The sequence below is a fragment of the Haliotis rubra genome, unplaced genomic scaffold (assembly GCF_003918875.1).
Source record: "Haliotis rubra isolate DU_JTF1 unplaced genomic scaffold, ASM391887v1 Scf11, whole genome shotgun sequence".
Taxonomy (NCBI): domain Eukaryota; kingdom Metazoa; phylum Mollusca; class Gastropoda; order Lepetellida; family Haliotidae; genus Haliotis; species Haliotis rubra.
The window spans coordinates 4,410,629-4,429,190 of record NW_025765003.1 but is presented as its reverse complement, the minus strand read 5'-3'; the positions used below and the strand labels follow the sequence as shown (position 1 = coordinate 4,429,190).

The following is an 18,562-nucleotide window of genomic DNA, read 5'->3' as shown; positions in this document are numbered from 1 at the left end:
ACAATCCTGTAAACAAGATAATTTACCCCTTGAAATGTAGATGAATTCTGCATCGGCCCTCATATCTATTCCTCATATGACGTCACAGAGACGCCCCGCTCTGATTGGTTGAAATTTCGTTCGCGGGTGAGAATTGTGCACTGTTGTCAAAAAGGTCGATTTAAGTTAATTAAAGACCGAAGTGAGTAGTTTTAATGACGGGGTTTCATTTATAGCGATGCCAGTTAGTGATTTATGTATTTGTACCCCCCTAGAGTATATGTGATCTTTAACACAAATCTCCGAATGGTGACAATCCCATTAAGGGCCACTATGTGTTGTGTACTCCATCAGGGATCTCTTTCTGTAGGGGCGGTGGGGTAGCCTAGTGGTTAAACCGTTGGCTCGTCACGCCGAAGCCCCGGGTTCGCTTCCCCATATGGGCACAATGTGTGAAGCCCATTTCTGGTGTCCCCCGCCGTGATATTGCTGGAATATTGCTTAAAAGCAGTCAGTCTCTTTCTGTAGAACTTGCAAATCCTGTTAAGAATCACTGTATCTTACTGCAATGGGGACATCAAGACATGTTGCAAATCTCAGTAGGGGTCACTATAAATGTCTTACTTCAAGAAGCGTCTTTACATGTGTTGGTGGGGTAGCCTTGTGATTAAAGCACTGGCTCGTCACGCCCAATATCAGGGTTCGATTCCCCACATGGGTACAATGTGTGATGCCCATTTCTGGTGTCCCCCCAGTGATATTGCTAAACACAGCATAAAACCAAACTCACTCACTACAGGTGTTGCAAGTCCACTGGTAATGATTTGATGAAATGAGATAATTAAACATGATATTAAAACTCCAAACATTGATTCCAGTTCCAAACAGGCACTTTTATGTTTGACAAAAACAGAATCCTCCAAGAAGTATGGTAACTCTCTTCTCAGTCTTTGTTGACTGTTGACAATGTCCCTGTCACATTTCGGTAACATTAGCTGCATGGTGATTTAATACTTAATTTAAGCTGCTAGGCTATATGCCACATCTTAATATTTGAATTATTCCAGTTATGTCGCAACAAAGTATCAACCAAAATCGATTTAAATGTAGAATTTGTCCATAAGATTATGCCTTCCTTATTCTTCCATATTCTAATGAAACCATTTAAACCCTCAAAACATTTGTTAGAATATTTGGCACTTTTAGAGCACATTTTGTTGCTATGGAAAACAAGGGCAGATAATTCAAAGGAGCTAACTCTGGATGACCCAATATATTGCAGAATCTGAACCATATCGTGATAATCGTATCACGAGATACTGTACCGTTAATATTGCACAGCCCTACCAAGGACCAATAAAAGATCCAACCAAACATGACAGCCAGGTTTGGGCTGAGCCTTCAATCAACCAAGCTCCTCAAATTACAGAAAATATGAAACATTGTTGATGACATATCAGGAAAATGCCCTTGAAATATGAAATGGTGAGGAAGTGGACTGCCACCTTGGAGCCCACTGTACTAATGATGTGCAACACCACAGGTGCCCCAGTTGTAGTGTTCTGGCAAGTAAGGATTACACCCGCCTGTATGTCTTAGAGAGACATCTCCCGTACTAAGCACATATAATTCTATTGGACTTTGAGCCAGCAGTAAGGAGTAAATCAGGGCCCTGTTCCACCAGGGCCATTTTAATGCTAAGGTGACCGTAATGCCATACTTTAACATTACCTTAAAACCATCATAGCACCAAGATCACAGGGGCTTGTAACGCTAAAAACTGCCATCAAGGTCTGTACTGTCACTAACGGGGTCTTATCACTATATATAAAAGGATATAGTGATAAGGCCCCATTAGTGACAGTACATACTTTGATGGCAGTTTTTAGCGTTACAAGCCCCTGTGACCAAGATCACTTTGTAGAACAAGGGCCAGGAAGTAGATTCTGTGTGCAGGCCTACCAGGACACCTCATTTTACTATACTGCTATGTTACTCGGATGAGTCACAATTCTGCTGTAGTTGAGTTTTTGTTAGGTAAATACACCAACACTGGTGAGTGAGCAGTTGAGCTGCATTAAACAGTTTCAACAGTGCTCCCCTTATACCGTAGCGTTGCAGCATAATGTGAGAGTGAGTGAGTGAGTTTGGTTTTACGCCGCTTTTAGCAATATTCTAGCAATATCACGGCGGGGGACACCAGAAATGGGCTTAACACATTGTACCCATGTGGGGAATCGAACCCGGGTCTTCGGCGTGACGAGCGAACGCCTTAACCACTAGGCTACCCCACCGCCCCCATAATGTGAGAGGATATCCCAAATTGATGCACGTCTCAGTTTACCACTAGGGTAACAACACCCACAAGCACAGGTATGATGCTAACAAACCTAGAAGAAACCTAAGGCCCGATGAAAGGTTTCTGGCTAGCTCATGAGGCCAACTTTGGCTGAGTGCAATGTGTTCACATTAGTGAGTTTGCTTTAACAACACCTGTAATAGGTATATCACACTGGAGCTTGATATGACAAGAAAATCTGAAGTGATGCAGGTCTTAGAGGATTAGCACTTTAGTGAAACCCACATGGGTAATGTGCCTTGACATTCATCAGAGCCCAGGGTGAACACATACATTATCTGGTGAAGGCGGCGCTAAATGGCTGGATTAATGTCAGACATAATGCCAGTTCCATGACTTTAAACAAGCCACATCATGTTCATAAATCATTTGACGAAACTGAACATTGTGTAGAATACTCAAACTCCTTCAAAACTCACATCACATGTTCCATAAAAATACTTTCCAGTAAGTTCATATCACCCCATCAAGTTCATATTACTAACCTTACTTCAATAAAAGAAAGATGACACAAAACAATGAATTCACCAAGGACACCCTTTATTGCCTTCACAACATAGTGCACCACCTACCAGGTTTGGAGGACACAGAGTTATCTCCCATCCCTGCCTACTCACAGATGTTGTCAGTCTCGGTGCAATCACACAGTCAACGTCAACATACAATAATTATCAGTAAATTACAGGAATACAGGACAATAAATATTGCAGTGATCTCCATTTCCTACAGATCTACAAAGAATATATGTTAAGGTGGAACTGTTTTTCCTTTCAGGCCTTGCAATCTTTAACCATTCTCACAACCCTTGTTAAACATTATTTAATAGTCCTTAGAAAAGTTTGGACTAATACGAAATTCTTAATGGCATGCTAATAACCCAAAAAGTCAAAATATCAAAGATTTGAAATATTTTCTACAAACCACATTTCTTCCTTTGATGAGACAATAGTTAAGTAAAGGCCTGAAGAGAAGAGGACCATATTGAGAGCAAAGTGTTTGTTTACATAGGCTTAAAGCTTGCCGAGAACGAACAGTTAGGAAGATTAAGGTATCCACTGGCACATCAATATTAGCACTGTTAAGGATTTCATGTAATAAATAGTCAATAAATTTATCTCTATCATTAACAAAAAGATGATTAAAAACTTTGCAAAGTTAGTTGCTTTCAGTTAGAGACTTTGATCCTAACATCATAGATCAAGCAGGTCCAAAACTTGAGGTACTACCACCAGTGTGCATGTCACATACTGAAACTAGTTAACGGTGATAGAACATTAATTTACACCAAGGTGAACAGTTGCATTTGAAAAAACACTTTTGTTTCCATCCTCAGCAGTTGACAAAGTTCCTTGACGGTGACTTGATAAATTGTGGTATACATGTTCTAAATACATCTTCCATGATCGCTCAGCTGATATTGGAATGCATTGTATTCTACATGCTTGAAGCATTCTGTACAGCAAATAGACAAAGCATATACACAAAGAGTGTTACAGTGACATACTTCCATTGCTGTGACGTCACAACACTGGGAGTGTTACAACCACATTGCAGAAAAATAATCTTAAACATACAGGGCATGCACATGAGAACTGATACAACTCTTTAAAAAGTTTTCCCCTTTGAAGATATTTAAGAAAGACAAATACACTGACAGTACAAAGATATCCACCATCAGAATTGACGTTGAAAGTGTGTCTCATGTTGAATGATTTTCTCCAATAAATACAACCAGTTTTAGTTCAACAGACAACTGTTTCAGAAGAATGCCCTTACAACAATGACATGATTACAATTTGTGCATGTATTACAAACACCATAATATCTTCTTAGGTTACAGATATCTATAGAAAGTCTGCCAGTGCCATTACAAGAGCTGCTACCCTTTGTCAATGAAAATAACAAGATTTCAAAAGTGTTAAAAATACTTGAACTTGGAATTCTCAAATCAATTCTAATTAATATTTGAAATGTTATGACAATGATGAGTACGTGTCAGTATTGTCATGAAGATGTTTGCTTATAGGTTCAAGAGATCGGAGATGATAAAACCATCGAACTAAAAGAGGTACAGAAAACAATGTTAGCAATGAAAGACTTACAAATGAGTTACAAAAACTTGTGAAAACACCAAGCAGTGTCCTTCAAAACAAATAAAAACGACAGTAACATGCCAGGTGTCACTAACAACACCTGAGTCTATATTCATGACAGAATGAAACATGAAACAAGTTATACTTTTAAAAGAAATGCATAACACGAAAGTTGTCTATATATATTTTACAGGCTCAGACATACAGAAATATTTTACAATTATCGAAGATTCAACCATCCCATGGTGACTCAATGATAGGGTGTTGTCTCCCTTTCTTAAATATACTCGTTCGGCAATCAGCTTTGTCCATGTGTTGTGTGCTGCAGCCTCCTCAGCAGCATCCACCTCCCTGTCCCCCACCTCCGCCACTGGAGGGCATACTTTGGTTGGTCGGTGAGTGCTGGGGGCCAATCTTGATACCATTTGCCTGCAAGTGAATAATTCAGTCCATTTGAAATGTATCAAATTAAAAGGCATTATTTCACACCACACTTCTTTAAAAATAAATAATGCATTTCTCTCAATAATACTAACTATCAGCCCTCAGTGAAGCTACCATATAACTTATTCCATTTTTTTATGTATTTAGTTTACAATATTAAATTAAAAAGTTTGAATGAATGAATGCAAAGTTTTAATTATCGATTTCAGTCATGTCGTAAGAGATAAGTCTTTTATTGCATCAATAGGAAACAAAACTGAGAGTGTATGCACCAATATATAATACAGGCCAAAATATTGTCCAAAATGTGTGTAATTGTGCCTTTAATCAAACCATTAAAACGTGCAGCTGCAGCATGGATACTTTTCAGGGGTGACTTTCAAAAATCAACAGTGGAAAAAACATCTACTTGGATTGATTTGCATAGATCTTTGTCTTGTAAGAGAAATAGCATGATTGTAATATTACAGGACAATTACCTCATTATTAATATCGAAGACACCATCTTGGATTTTCTGGTAGATTTCCTTCGCTGTGTTGATGAAAGCCTGAAAAAGACAAATTGGAATTGTATGAGCTGAACAAACATAGCCTAAAGAATATTTTTTAAAACTTCATTTCTCAAGCTTTGTAATTAATTTTTCATCTTCAAAAATCAATACACAATTTAGATTAAAATTCAACTGTTACACAAATTGTAATGTGAAATGCACTCACTTCTTCTACATTGGCAGCTGTCTTGGCAGATGTTTCCATGAAGATGAGGCCATGTTCCCGGGCAAATGCTTCACCTTCCTCCTTCTTTACCTCTCGCCTTGCTTCAAGGTCACTGGAATGTACAGACATGACCAATTATAACATACAGGAATAATGAACCCAACATTCTAAGTATGAACTTGTGTGGACATGATGTGGAAAAATCAAGAGATTCAATCCAGCTTTCCGACTGTGAATATCTACAATGTGCCCAGAGAGTGAAATAATTTAAATGGCTGCATTGAAATAAATCTGATTATTTTTAAACGTTTTAAGTTTACTAAAACAAGCAGAACAGATTGATTACCTTTTGTTTCCTATCAACATGATGACCATATTGGAGTTGGAGTGTTGTCTGGCATCTTCCAACCATGTGGTCAAGTGGTTAAACGTATCACGTCTGTAAAGAGAGGGCAAAACACCATATAATACTGTCTAAAACATTTATCACAAGAAGTGACCCAAATACTGCGTTCAGTTGGGCACCCAAAATACAGATATGTGCATGTTTCTAAGAATATTACCGTTATTATATCATGGCTAAATTTCCTGTTTTTGGTTGCCAAATGAACACTAAAATTTTCAACAGAAAATCTTGTCATTCACTGAAATCCTTTTAAATTTAATTTTTTTTGAAGTACTAATCGCAAATTGTCAGGTTAACGTAATCTGCTAACATGCCTAATGTTAAAAAATGGCAAAACTAATTGTAGCCATCCATGACAGCTAACACGATAGATGTACCCAAATCACTGAAAGTCTGAGACCTTTGTAAGTATGCATGTCCATCCTGGTACCCAAACATAGATCTACCTACTAATAATAAAAGGCGATCTATCAGAGTACTACTGACATAGATCTATGCCAACAGCAGCGACCCCAAGGAAACAGTGTAAACTGTTCAATACCTGGTGATGTCGTAGACTAACAATGCACCAGCTGCACCTCTGTAGTAAGATCTTGTAATGGACCGGAAGGATTCTTGACCAGCCTGGAAAAATACAAAAAACAAAAATGCTTAGACTAACAACTAGTCTCTGAAAAGAACATATTTTACAGAAAAAGGCTCATTATGACACACACACACATTTAGACTCTAAACCAGCAGCCCTCCAATCCGGCATGCTCTCAATATCGGCACTAGAATTTGGTCACGACAGAAGCTAGTTAATTTATGATCATTTACACGTCCTCTAATAGAGGGCTTCTACTGTAATGGTACGTGGGTGTATTCATCTCATATTACAATTACCATATTTTCTTGAGTATACTGTAAACACACACACACAAGCTGTGTAGAGGGGTGTGTGCATTTAAAACGAAACATTACAGTGTCTGGTTGTGAAAAGTATTAATTGTATATCTGGACTTATCTTATGTTGTTAATCTATTTCACATATTGTATTAACAATCTCAGTCAATATTGTTTACATTTACATTAAAAAATTTAAGGAAGTCAAATTTAAGATACGCCCATGTGTTACGTAATAAAATAAATTATCATTATTACTTGAACATGCTGAATGATACAAATATAATTGAATGATCTTAAACTGCAAACACTTCTCAAATGAAATATTGTAAACATCATCCGTCAATAGCAGGCATATTTAAAGATGTCATTTTCTTTCCTGTCTGCAGGGGATTGATACAACTCTAATATACACTTAATACCTATGTATCATATTTCAAATAGCAGGACTGTCAGACTCACAAAATTGGAACTACATTTCATAGCTTACTGTGCTAAGATAAGTATGACTTAGTATGACAACACAGACCTTGCAGTGCATGATATCATATCAGCACTTCAGCAGAGCCAGTAATCCCTAAAGACCTATCAATATCAAAGTACATTCTCAGTAATCTGGTCAAGAAAAGGTAGATCAATACCCAAAAGGACCAGGACCAGACAAGTTTGGGGATTTCTGTGGACTCTTTATCTGATCCACTTAACTCTGCCTAATACATCTGTCAACACAAGGTCTTCTGGACCAAATAATGTCTTATTACATAGACACTGCAATATTACAATTCTTAATTACCAAATCAATGAAACATCACAAATTTCATCGGAAAATACTAATTATTCATACCAAAAAAAAAACTTTTTCATTTTAATCCCTTTTAAACAGCTGTAGTCTCAAGTTTAGGTAATATTTCAATATGCCTGCGCCTTATCAGTGCTACTATACACAACTGACGTTGACATGCCTATTTATATCATTTGACACACCTTAGCCATAATGTTCCATGAATACACTTGTTGCACATGTTGGTTTGTCTCCAGTGAGTCACCAACATGTCTGTGACTGTGAGTCATAGTTGTAACAAGTCTTATTCTTAGGAAATTCACCAGCGAATATTTGTCATAAATTTGGTGGAAATGTTTGCTTCCTACCGGTACTCATAAAATATACACTCAGAAAATATGATGAACTTAGTTTATCAAAATCTTCAAGGCCTCTCATAATACGTAACATTGGCAATATGTTCCTGCACAACCTCTACACAATGCACCTTTTTGCTCAACAGTCATCCCAAGAATGGGTACACTGACAGGAAATAGGAAAGCATTCAAGTGGGGCAATTTGCATTATCCAAGGTTGACATGCCTACTCATTTCCTTTTAATGTTACAAAGATGTCACAGTGTCATGTACAGGAATTTCTTAGATATTTCCAAAATAATCTGACAGTTATCCATCTTCTCAGCTATGTCTGGATTATGTTTTTCACAATGTTATTCAACTTATTGTCACATACAGAGTCGTTCAAAAAGTATTCGGACACTTGATGTAATTTCCATAGACTTACATGTTAATTTAGAGTAGCATAAATAATGTTCTTGAATTTAATGTTTGTAGGATACAAGTCAAATTTTGCACATTTGTGAGGAATCATTGTATCTATAATCACATAATTTCTGTTTTATTTTACGTTGCTTATTTATCGAATGGCAACAATTTAATCAACAATTGTACAGTGCTGTGAACTCCTTTAACATGGCGGCCTATGCAATTGTGCTTTGTGGAACCGTACGTAAGCTGATAAATGTGGTGTCATTAGTTAAATAGTGGTCGGAGAATTCAACTGAAATTATGTGAGATGATTTCAAATTTGCCTGTCAAATTTAACAAAGATCCACCCTAAACTCACTTCATGAAAATTATTTATGCTACACTGAAATAACATGTAAGTCTATGGAAATGAAGTCAAGTGTCCGAATACTTTTTGCACAACTCTGTACATAGCAACACATTGGTCAGGATTCAAGTTAGCATCATAAGATAGAATTTGTAATATATTTCATCCTGGGTCAAATACAGGACATTCAATACCATAACAGTCATGGGGGAATCTTGGATGCAATGTGGGACAAAATGACACAAGGCTTCCTCTGCTTTGTTACTTCCTTACAGAGAAATGCTGTAACAGTTACTGCCACTTCAGTACTTCACAACACATAATCCTCCTCCTCATGTTTAATATACTTAATATATACTAAATATGTCCATATACTGAATATACACTAAATAGGTCCACTACTTGGACACAGAATTTTCAAAACGTCCCAAAAGAAATTTCAAAGCATGTCCAAAAAGAGAAGATAAGAATTGCATGATCAGGAAAGATGTCTGCCGTTTTAGAATCAGCAGCTGGGCTGATGTGACAGGTTGTGGATGAAGTTGACAATGAGGACGTGTGAATATTGATCCAAGGATACACATACACACGACACAGTTCATACCATGACACAACCTTGGGTCCAAATATCAGATAAGCAGAGCAAACACCTTAGTTCCTGAGCATGGCTGCTGAAGACCAAATAAGCACCTAAACCATTCACAGGTAACTGCATTGCCACATCCTCAGTAGGCAGTTTTAATGCATAAACTTCTTACTGTAATGTTTGAGGACAATGTCATATCCACCTTCACTGCATCAAGACAGAATAGTATGGCAAGTGATCCTCATTGAGTATTTGCTCACATCTAATCCCTCTCATTTGGTACTGACATTTTCTTTGAGGAATAAATATTTTATTATTGCCTGAAGTCCAGTTTACTGGGTATTTTGTACCAATGTGTAAAAAATTGTATTCAGATGATTCTGTTTAAAATGCCAGCTTGTAATTTGCACCTATTCACGTATGACCATTATGTGGTGCATAATGTTACATTACCAATACATTTACATGTTATGCCTCTTTGCCTTATTTCAAGTTGAGTTCATACAGGTGGTGTCTGTATTAGATCAGTTTATATAGTGAGTGAGATTAGTTTTACAACACTTTTAGCAATAATCCAGCTATATCATGGCAGGGGACTCCAGAAGTGGGCACCACATGTCCCCATGTGGGGAATTGAACCATGTCTTAGATGTGACGAGTGTACGCTTTAACCTCTAGGCTACCCCACACACCCCTGTGTGTAAGGAAACAGTTGTATGCAAGCTCAAAAGACACTTATGCAAATTTGCACAATGTTCTTATACAAAGGGGATTCTTGAATTCATGTTTGCTGGTATGCAAGTGACTCAAAATTGACTAGACAGAAGGTGATTGTTTTAGCATATTTACATGGCTCACCTCCAACTGAGAATTATGAATTGAAAGTTAACTCCATAAATCGGACGTTTTTCATGTAAAGGGTTAACTTTAGATCACACTTACAGAGAAAAACTATTTCTTGACGCTCTCTGTACTATGACATTGAGGTTTAGAAACTTACACTAAATACTGGTAATTGATCTCTTTAAATATTGATCAAGTAAGTTTTGATAGTCATGGTTGGTTGGTTTGTTGTTAACAAAGCACACAGCAATATTCCAGCTATATAGCAACAGTCTGTAAATAATTATTCATGAATACAGATTGAGCATAAATGCAAAATTTTACAGTGAGTGTCTAGAGGGACAGCAGCAATTATTGGTGTTTGTATCATAAATTTAGCCAAATTGTAGCTACAGTCTTACAAATTTATACATTTTTAATGAGTGAGTTTAGTTTTACGCTGCACTCAGCAATATTTCTGCTATATGGCAGCAGTCTGTAAATAATCGAGTCTGGACCAGACAATCCAGTGATCAACAGCAGGAGCATGGATCTAAGCAATTGGGATATGATGACATGTGGCAACCAAGTAGGCGAGCCTCACCACCCGATCCTGTTTGTCGCCTCTTACGACAAGCATGGGTTAATTGAAGAGCAATTCTAACCCGAATCTTCACAGGTGTTTGACAATCATGATTTGACTTAGCTAAATCTCATATGCATTCAGTGGGTGTTAAGGAAACTGAGCTGTTTCTCGCCAGATCTGTCTTTATTATATTTACTTAAGCATACGCAACACAGACCAGTTAACTGTTTCATGTTCAGGGCTCGATTTAGTGCTTTGTTACTTGCACTGGTGCTACCCAATATTACAAAATGCAACCTAGTTATTTGTCTAACTTGCACTAGGTGCAAGTCAATTTTTGAGTGGGTAAACTTCTGAATAAAACCTCTAAATAATTCAATAGCATGTTTCTGATATTACAAATTGCATAAAAAACAGTGCAACTGGAATTTGACTGCTGCAACTAGGTTTTTATCTTAGGTTGCACATAAATCGAGCCCTGATGTTTCTGGTCAGCACATTTCAATCATGAGACTGATGAAACTACAGAAAACTATATATGTAAAGCATTATACTTACTGTATCCCAGATTTGCAATTTGATTTGTTTTCCATCGATGGTAATCATACGTGCACCAAATTCAACACCTAGAAAATATAAAGATTCTTGGAAATATGCTTCAAATGTATAACAAACACTGGATTATTAACCTAAGCAATGCAGAGAATGAAACTACATGATCACACTGCTGTGAAATGAAGTTGTGCCACATTAACAGCAACCTGGATCAAAATGGCAATTCTTAAGATTGTCTACATGTCCATAATTTTTTATTACTGATAAAAAAGACAAGAAATTGGTTCATACATGAGTCTCTTTTGTTGTTTGATGTCACACAAACAGTATCTGAGCCAAATGACAATCACACGTTCATAATCAGAGCAGAGGCAGTTCCACCATTGACTGATATCACAAACAACGATCCATGTCATGGATGTGCTGACAACAATGTCACCAAGTCTGACCAGACGATTCAAGTTGCTTTCAATGACACGCACAGGTTACCGAGGATCAGTTCTTCCCAGAATGCTGTCTGTGGTGAGATTAACATCAGTGAACCAATAAAACCGATACTAGTAGTAGGTGAGATGCTCTATCATCAAAAGGAACAGCCAGTTGGACTTCACAACAGGATACCTGACACAACAGGATAACTGACAACATAGTCTTGGTGAGACAGGACACTGCACCTTGTAGCACCTCAGATCACTTACTCACTATTGTGTGGAAGCTGTCTTAAGATTTAAGTACTCACTTGTCCATCATTCAAGTTATGAAAGAAGTTAGCTAACTAACTTTGACAGAAACTTGGGAACATGATCTTCCTTTAATAAGACAGTATGAGTTGATTGTACACAGCCAATGAGAGATGTCTTAGCTTGTATTTCAAAACAGGCTGACTACATTACATACACTAAAGTGACAAAGCAGAATTTATGAAAGAAATGTCTGCATGAATGAATTGACAACGAATAGTGAAGTCTAGAAAAGTATCTACATTGAGATCTATGTACCTATAGTCAAGTCATGCACAGGCTGGAACCTCTTGTCTGTGAACTGCAGTAACAGGCAGGACTTTCCAACACCTAAAAGAAATATAAAAAAACAAATAATTCAACAATAAAACATTTTTTTCACTGTGATGTCTTTTAAATCTTGCAAAGATATTCACAATATCAGAACAACCAAATCACTGAACATGCTAAATACCCCAGAAGAAATAATGGTCTATGTGCCTGATGTTTGCTTTTGGTAACCAAAAGAAACTTTCATAGCATGCCCAGCTGTAAGCCCTAATTCTGTAAATAAGCATACATACAAGAAAATGGTGGCATACTTTGTAAGTGTAAGGACCCAATGAACACAGTTTTCAGAAACAGGAAGTGTGATATACATAATAATTCATGCACATGTATTAATACCAGCATCATATCCTGGTTTTCTCATCTACATTTTATAAGTTATAACAGCATGAATATATACAACAATACATATGAATGATTCCATTATATTTCAGAGATATTGTATAACGAGGAATTCACCAGAACTATCAAAATATCTCTGTATGACAATGAAAATGATTAAACATTATTTCATTTGAATGATACCATACATATCATTATCATGTTTACCATACAAACAGATAACCACAACCAGTACATGGTTAGACCAGCCCATTTTTAAACAGCTGTCCTTATAATGAAAACATGATCAATCACATTATGGATCACACCTACATCTTCCATACAATATTCTGACCAATATATTACAATATTCATGCTGTTCTTCTTTTCTGTGCACCTACTTAAAATATGGAAAGTGTTATTATATCATTTATGAGCTAATGACATATATTGTGACTCTTTAATAACTATTCCAATAGCTGTGAAACGATTATTGTAAATCACGAATGAGAGCATGAAATTAATACAAACAATGTGTTGTTTTGCTCATCCAGTTACATTATGGACAGTATCTGAGGTAGTGTTGCTTGTGGATACTTTAAAGCTAGCAATCCTCAATCCTAGTAGGCTAGGGGCCATGCCATTCTAAGTATTTGGTGACACATTATTCTACAGTATTTGTTTGACAATGTTTAATATTAAGACTGCTGGTTAAGGGCAGTGTACAAAATATAGCCCATCCCACCATCCTTGATGGTCTATTTTTGTGAAGGACAGTCTATTAAATATGTAAGACCGACCTTTAGTCACTTTTTTGGGACAGCCAGTCCTTGGACAGGCCATATTTCAAAACTATTCAAACTATCCTTGTCAATGTCATGACTCATATTAGTCGTAACACTCTGTCAATGGCGGTAGAGACTAAGGGAGTCCCAAGATGAAATATTACAGACAACAAATGGGAATATGAAATCCTTTTGTAATCAATGTAAAAGTAACTTTTGGACTTGACATTGTCATAAGAATTGAGAATAACTACTTGATCAAATCTGCAAGTGGGACTCAAGCCCAAAAAGAACCAAAATCTGTACTTTACTGAAAAAGTGTAATCATAAATGTTACTTCATTCATGATGTCATTGATCATGGTGAAGTGAGGGTTCATTAAGGATTAGCATAATCATGCAGTAACTATAATTAAAATCAAATGGATTGTTCTAATTTGTAGATTATCTATAGTTTTAACCCTAAAAAGTGATTTTTCTAACATGTGAAGACAATGTTTTATCAATGATTAAAGATGGAAGGATCAAATTAGTTCCATACTTCATGGCCAGTGTATTTTGAATGAATGAATGAATGAATGGTCTTATTCAGTAAATAGCTCACCAGCTATTTTAAAGTGAGAGCATAAACATTTTCAAAATGGTGTCTGTTCATCGTAATAGCAAATGTCAATGTCAAGTATAATCTAATAGTAACAGTTAACCATGAAAGCATAACAAGAAAACAGTAATGATATCAGTCCAAATTTAACAACAACAAAAAGAAGAATTTTTTTATCAGTTTTGCTAAAGGACAAATTGCCAAAATAAGCCTAAATAAATGACCATAAGCAACCCAATGCTTAACTGATCACAAAAACAGATACTTGAAGTGGATATAATGATTACTGCTTGGCATTTGCACACCCATTGAGTGAGCGAGTTAAGATTTTAAGACACACCTGCAATATTTCAGCCATATCGTGACTTACACCCATTGACATAGATAGAAGTAATAGTGTAAGCTCAACCAGGATAGCTGTTGGGCAATATCACATCTGTATCTAACAGTTCACAAATGAGATCTACAATATAGCTGGAATATTGCCGAGTGTGGCATCAAACAATAAACAAAGCAAAAACTTGACAACAGATGTCTGTAAAACATCATAGCGTGTATGCTATATGTACACATCATTAATGGTTTCATAAATGACTAACTATTACCATTATTCTTCGACATCAATGAAAAATGTAATGAACGACACATAACCATCTTACATGAACTTCCCTAACATGAATACAAATATTAAACAATATACCAGACAACAATATTTGCCTACCTACTTACTATATTTTTTACAAAGGTTTACATGTACCGAAATGATAAAAAGGAGAAAAAGACAAATCTGGAGGCTATATTTTTTCTTCCTTTTGCAGAGTTAAGCATATCAGAACATAATGCAAGCTAAGCCAGAGATCCTTCTATGATATAGTCCTGATCCAGTTTAAGATGTGTAAACGAACAGTTTTGTTACAATGAAGATCAGTAGAAGACTATCTTTCCTGCAGTAATGATGAGAGAGTAACAGACATTTCTTACTGCATATACCTTATAAAGTGACAATGAATCATTGATATTTGACACGACTGCTTCAATCCACAGGCATTCAGAACTGGGAATATACATGTGCATTACAGATACGTGAACTGCTAGACCATCCTTGAAAACAACATCTTGCTTCATATCAAGCCTTTTCCAACAGGCGGGTGAGCAACTTGTTTATAGTTACCCAGTCTTCTTTGTAACAGTTCACTGACCACCAGTAAACAGTAAACCACTGACCACAAAGGATTCACATATTCCTGTCCATACCTATTTATAAAGGCCTACAGCGTTGCTCACATTGTTAAAGCAATAGTAAGAACAATCGAGTGTAATTGGAGAGGTGAAATTAACCATGTTCGGTGGCATAGTCCATTTTTAGCATATGACTCGTTTTCATATGTAGCGATATGACACTTTCTGAACTGTGGTTTGCAGACTGGTCCATATCTCATTATGATCGGCTAATTTGCATTGCTTGGGAAAAGGTTTCAGAGCTTGAAACGACATAACCATTTCACTAGGTTATTACAGAACACTTTCACGAGCAATACAGTAACGTTTATCAAGCGACATTACATAAAGATGAAGCGCAATGCGGAAGTTAGTACACATGTCGAAACTGTGAACCAAAACATTACACATCGCCATTTTGGATCATGGATGCTGTGGTAGAGAATATTATCGACGCAGTACAACGCAAACAGAAGCTAAAATGTAGGAAAACATTACGCCTTTCAGCTAATATATTGTTGTGAAACCTACGATTGAATAACAGTCTTACCTGTGTCCCCTATAATGATATACTTGAATAAATATGCGTACGACATCTTGGGCGAAATGTAGTGAATGTGTTGATGATGTCAACGCCACGTGACGTCACCAAATTTACCGGAAGTAACATTATCACGTGACACGCGTTGTTGGCATTAATGAATGCCTTCGATAGGTTGGCACAATGGATACAATATAACATTCTATTATTTCTTGTGACCTGTGAAATATATAATTAACGTCGATCGAGACGCGTGTACCACCAACTTCAAATCGTACAACATGGTTTGTATTCACATACCCGTACAATACATAACTACAAACTCCACTGAATTCAACATAATAGTGAATTTTGTTTGTTAAGAGTGTATTTTAACAATATGTTCTAACAAATTCAATATGTAATGTGCCTTGTTTTTTAAATATTTGTTTTCATATTTATAATTAATATAATTCTATTTAAGATAATTTTGAAAACGCAGAAATAGTGTTAGCCTTTGGTATTGCGACTTTGTAGCTAGATGCACGTTTTTACGCCCCCCACTCTCCCAATCCCCCAAATAACGAAAACAACATATACCGCTTTGATCTCCAGGACTCTTGCTTCAGGCAAGTTGGTAATATATGATGTACGATGAATTCACACTGATAAAACAAGATAAGCAAGAAATGTATATATTTCGGGACACATTTGCCTGTTGTTATAATAATTATTGGTCAATATATTCTTATATTTGTTGAAAATATGCCACCAAATTATTTTTTTGTGATTGATGTATGTACAAAAATGTAATCATCACTTTTATGATGCAGACGACTGGCTTCCATGTATATACTTATCATCTCAGAAAGTTATTATGCGTTTGATGTATACAGTAAATGGAGAGGGTGGTGTTTTAAGATACGAACTACGAGTGAACACCACAAACAGGTCTAACACACTGACACCATGTGACGAATCGATAGCAGGTCGATGGCGTGACGAGTCGGCGTTAGTCCTAATGGACAAGGTTAAAAATAGACCAGACGAACTGTAACTTGGTGTTGAACGCTCTGTTTTGTAACAAAATTTGATGTTTCTTGAAATATGTAGTCGTTTTTGGTTGAAGTCTCCAGCAGTTTTTGCGCTCTTCTTGACCTTCTGTTTTGTCCATAATCCATTTAAGCACTCCATGTGAAAATATCACTCCATATATATAAAGTTGAAAGAAATACTGCCTTATCAGGTTTAAAGTTTAGCTTTAAACGAATCCGTTTTAATTTTTCCTTTGAGTGTTTGTTTCTGTGTGTATATTTTTGACTCGGAAAACATTTGAAAGCCATGCTGAATGTGATACTTTTACGACGCTTCGTATAGTTTATCTTGACGCACTTGTCAATTTAGAGTTACTCCCCTTCTCATGAGCGCCGCCTACTCCGGATATCGAAGGTGTTGATATGTTTCTTGGATAGAAGGTAATAGGCATTATGGTATGCATACTGATGTGAATGCATGGATAAAGTATCTCTCTGTCAATTATTATGCAAAACTCTCGATACTTTTAATCGCGAGAATATGTCAAAAATTTGTAGTGCTGTTCATTTAAATGCACTGTGATAAATTATTTTTGACAAGTGACGTTCTACAGTATCCCACTCCCAGTTGATATCAAAATGTGGTGGATTTCTCAAACTAAATATATATTTTAATTCATTAATGCATTCTGTATTATTTTATAAGTATTTTTAATATCACTTTTTTACATAATGGTACACATTATCTGCACTGGATGAAATGAAATAATATCAATCGTCATCATCTGTGAGTGCATTTGTTCTTTCAGTCAGGCATACATTGACACAAGTCAATAATATACATCTTATGTTTATGAAGTAGTGAGTTTAGTCTTAAGCTGCTTTTAGCAATATTCCACCAATATCACTGCAGGGGACACCAGGAATGGGTTTCACACATTGTGCCCATGTGGGGAATCGAACACAGGTTCTCGGCATGATGGGCGAACTCTACCCCACCACCCCTATATATGAAATAAGTCCAAAATAAACATATCTTGCTATGTATGGACAAAACATACATTTCATGAATAGACTAAACAGGACATTATGTCAGTGGTTTGGTGTTATTTAATGGTGCATTAACTTTTTAAGTAGTTTCTATGTGATACAATGCCTTTGGTTCATGCCTATTCAGTTCTAAAAGCAAACAATAGAGCTTTTCACAGCAAATTTTACAGCCCAAGTGCTGCACAGATGAAACGGCTTTCGTAATGCTGTTTTATTGGAGGCTAATTGAAGGGAAAGTTAATGTCCGTTTCATACAGAACCCACACTCTCAGAGCAGCTTCCTCATTGAAGGCTGAGTGGTTTAAAGGAGAATACAAACGAAAACAAAACTTTTGATATACTGTAAAGGATATTCTAAAAGTCACATTCCATGATTAAAATTGAACCAAAAGTTTGTAAAATAGCAATAAAAACACAAAAACGTACTCGTATTTCCGCCTATTACGGAAACACCCGACAGTTAATGAGCAGAAGGGGTATCATGTGACATGACGTCATAAGTGCCTGTTGCTGATGGCTTCCTCTTTGATTTTACCTCACAACTTAACAGTGTCCGTGGATTCTGAAGCAGTAAAAGATGTTCCTGGTGTCATTTCTGAAATGGATGTTAGACCGTATCAATACGATCCGATTTTACATCT

At 36.5% G+C, this 18,562-nt stretch overlaps 2 protein-coding genes across 4 annotated transcripts in view; one reads left to right on the top strand and one right to left on the bottom strand.

Moving 5' to 3' along the window:
* Nucleotides 1–2,861: 2,861 nt before the first annotated feature.
* Nucleotides 2,862–15,968, bottom strand: LOC124285167 (ras-related protein Rab-2). The gene is made up of 8 exons (XM_046721352.1): nucleotides 15,868–15,968; nucleotides 12,325–12,396; nucleotides 11,330–11,397; nucleotides 6,540–6,622; nucleotides 5,939–6,031; nucleotides 5,593–5,704; nucleotides 5,355–5,423; nucleotides 2,862–4,860 (listed from the first exon to the last, which is right to left on the bottom strand). The coding sequence occupies exons 1-8, from the start codon at nucleotides 15,911–15,913 to the stop codon at nucleotides 4,765–4,767; spliced, it is 639 nt and encodes a 212-aa protein (XP_046577308.1). The 5' UTR covers nucleotides 15,914–15,968; the 3' UTR covers nucleotides 2,862–4,764.
* A 1,280-nt stretch (nucleotides 15,969–17,248) lies between these two features.
* Nucleotides 17,249–18,562, top strand: part of LOC124285150 (exocyst complex component 2-like) — a 35,003-nt gene continuing 33,689 nt past the window's right edge. The window contains exon 1 of one of the 3 annotated variants that reach the window (XM_046721332.1): nucleotides 17,249–17,312. The gene's annotated coding sequence lies outside the window, so the exon portion shown is untranslated. Of the gene's footprint in view, nucleotides 17,328–17,415; nucleotides 17,659–18,562 lie in introns of those variants that run through there. The other 2 variants (XM_046721339.1, XM_046721322.1) reach the window with 2 other exon arrangements.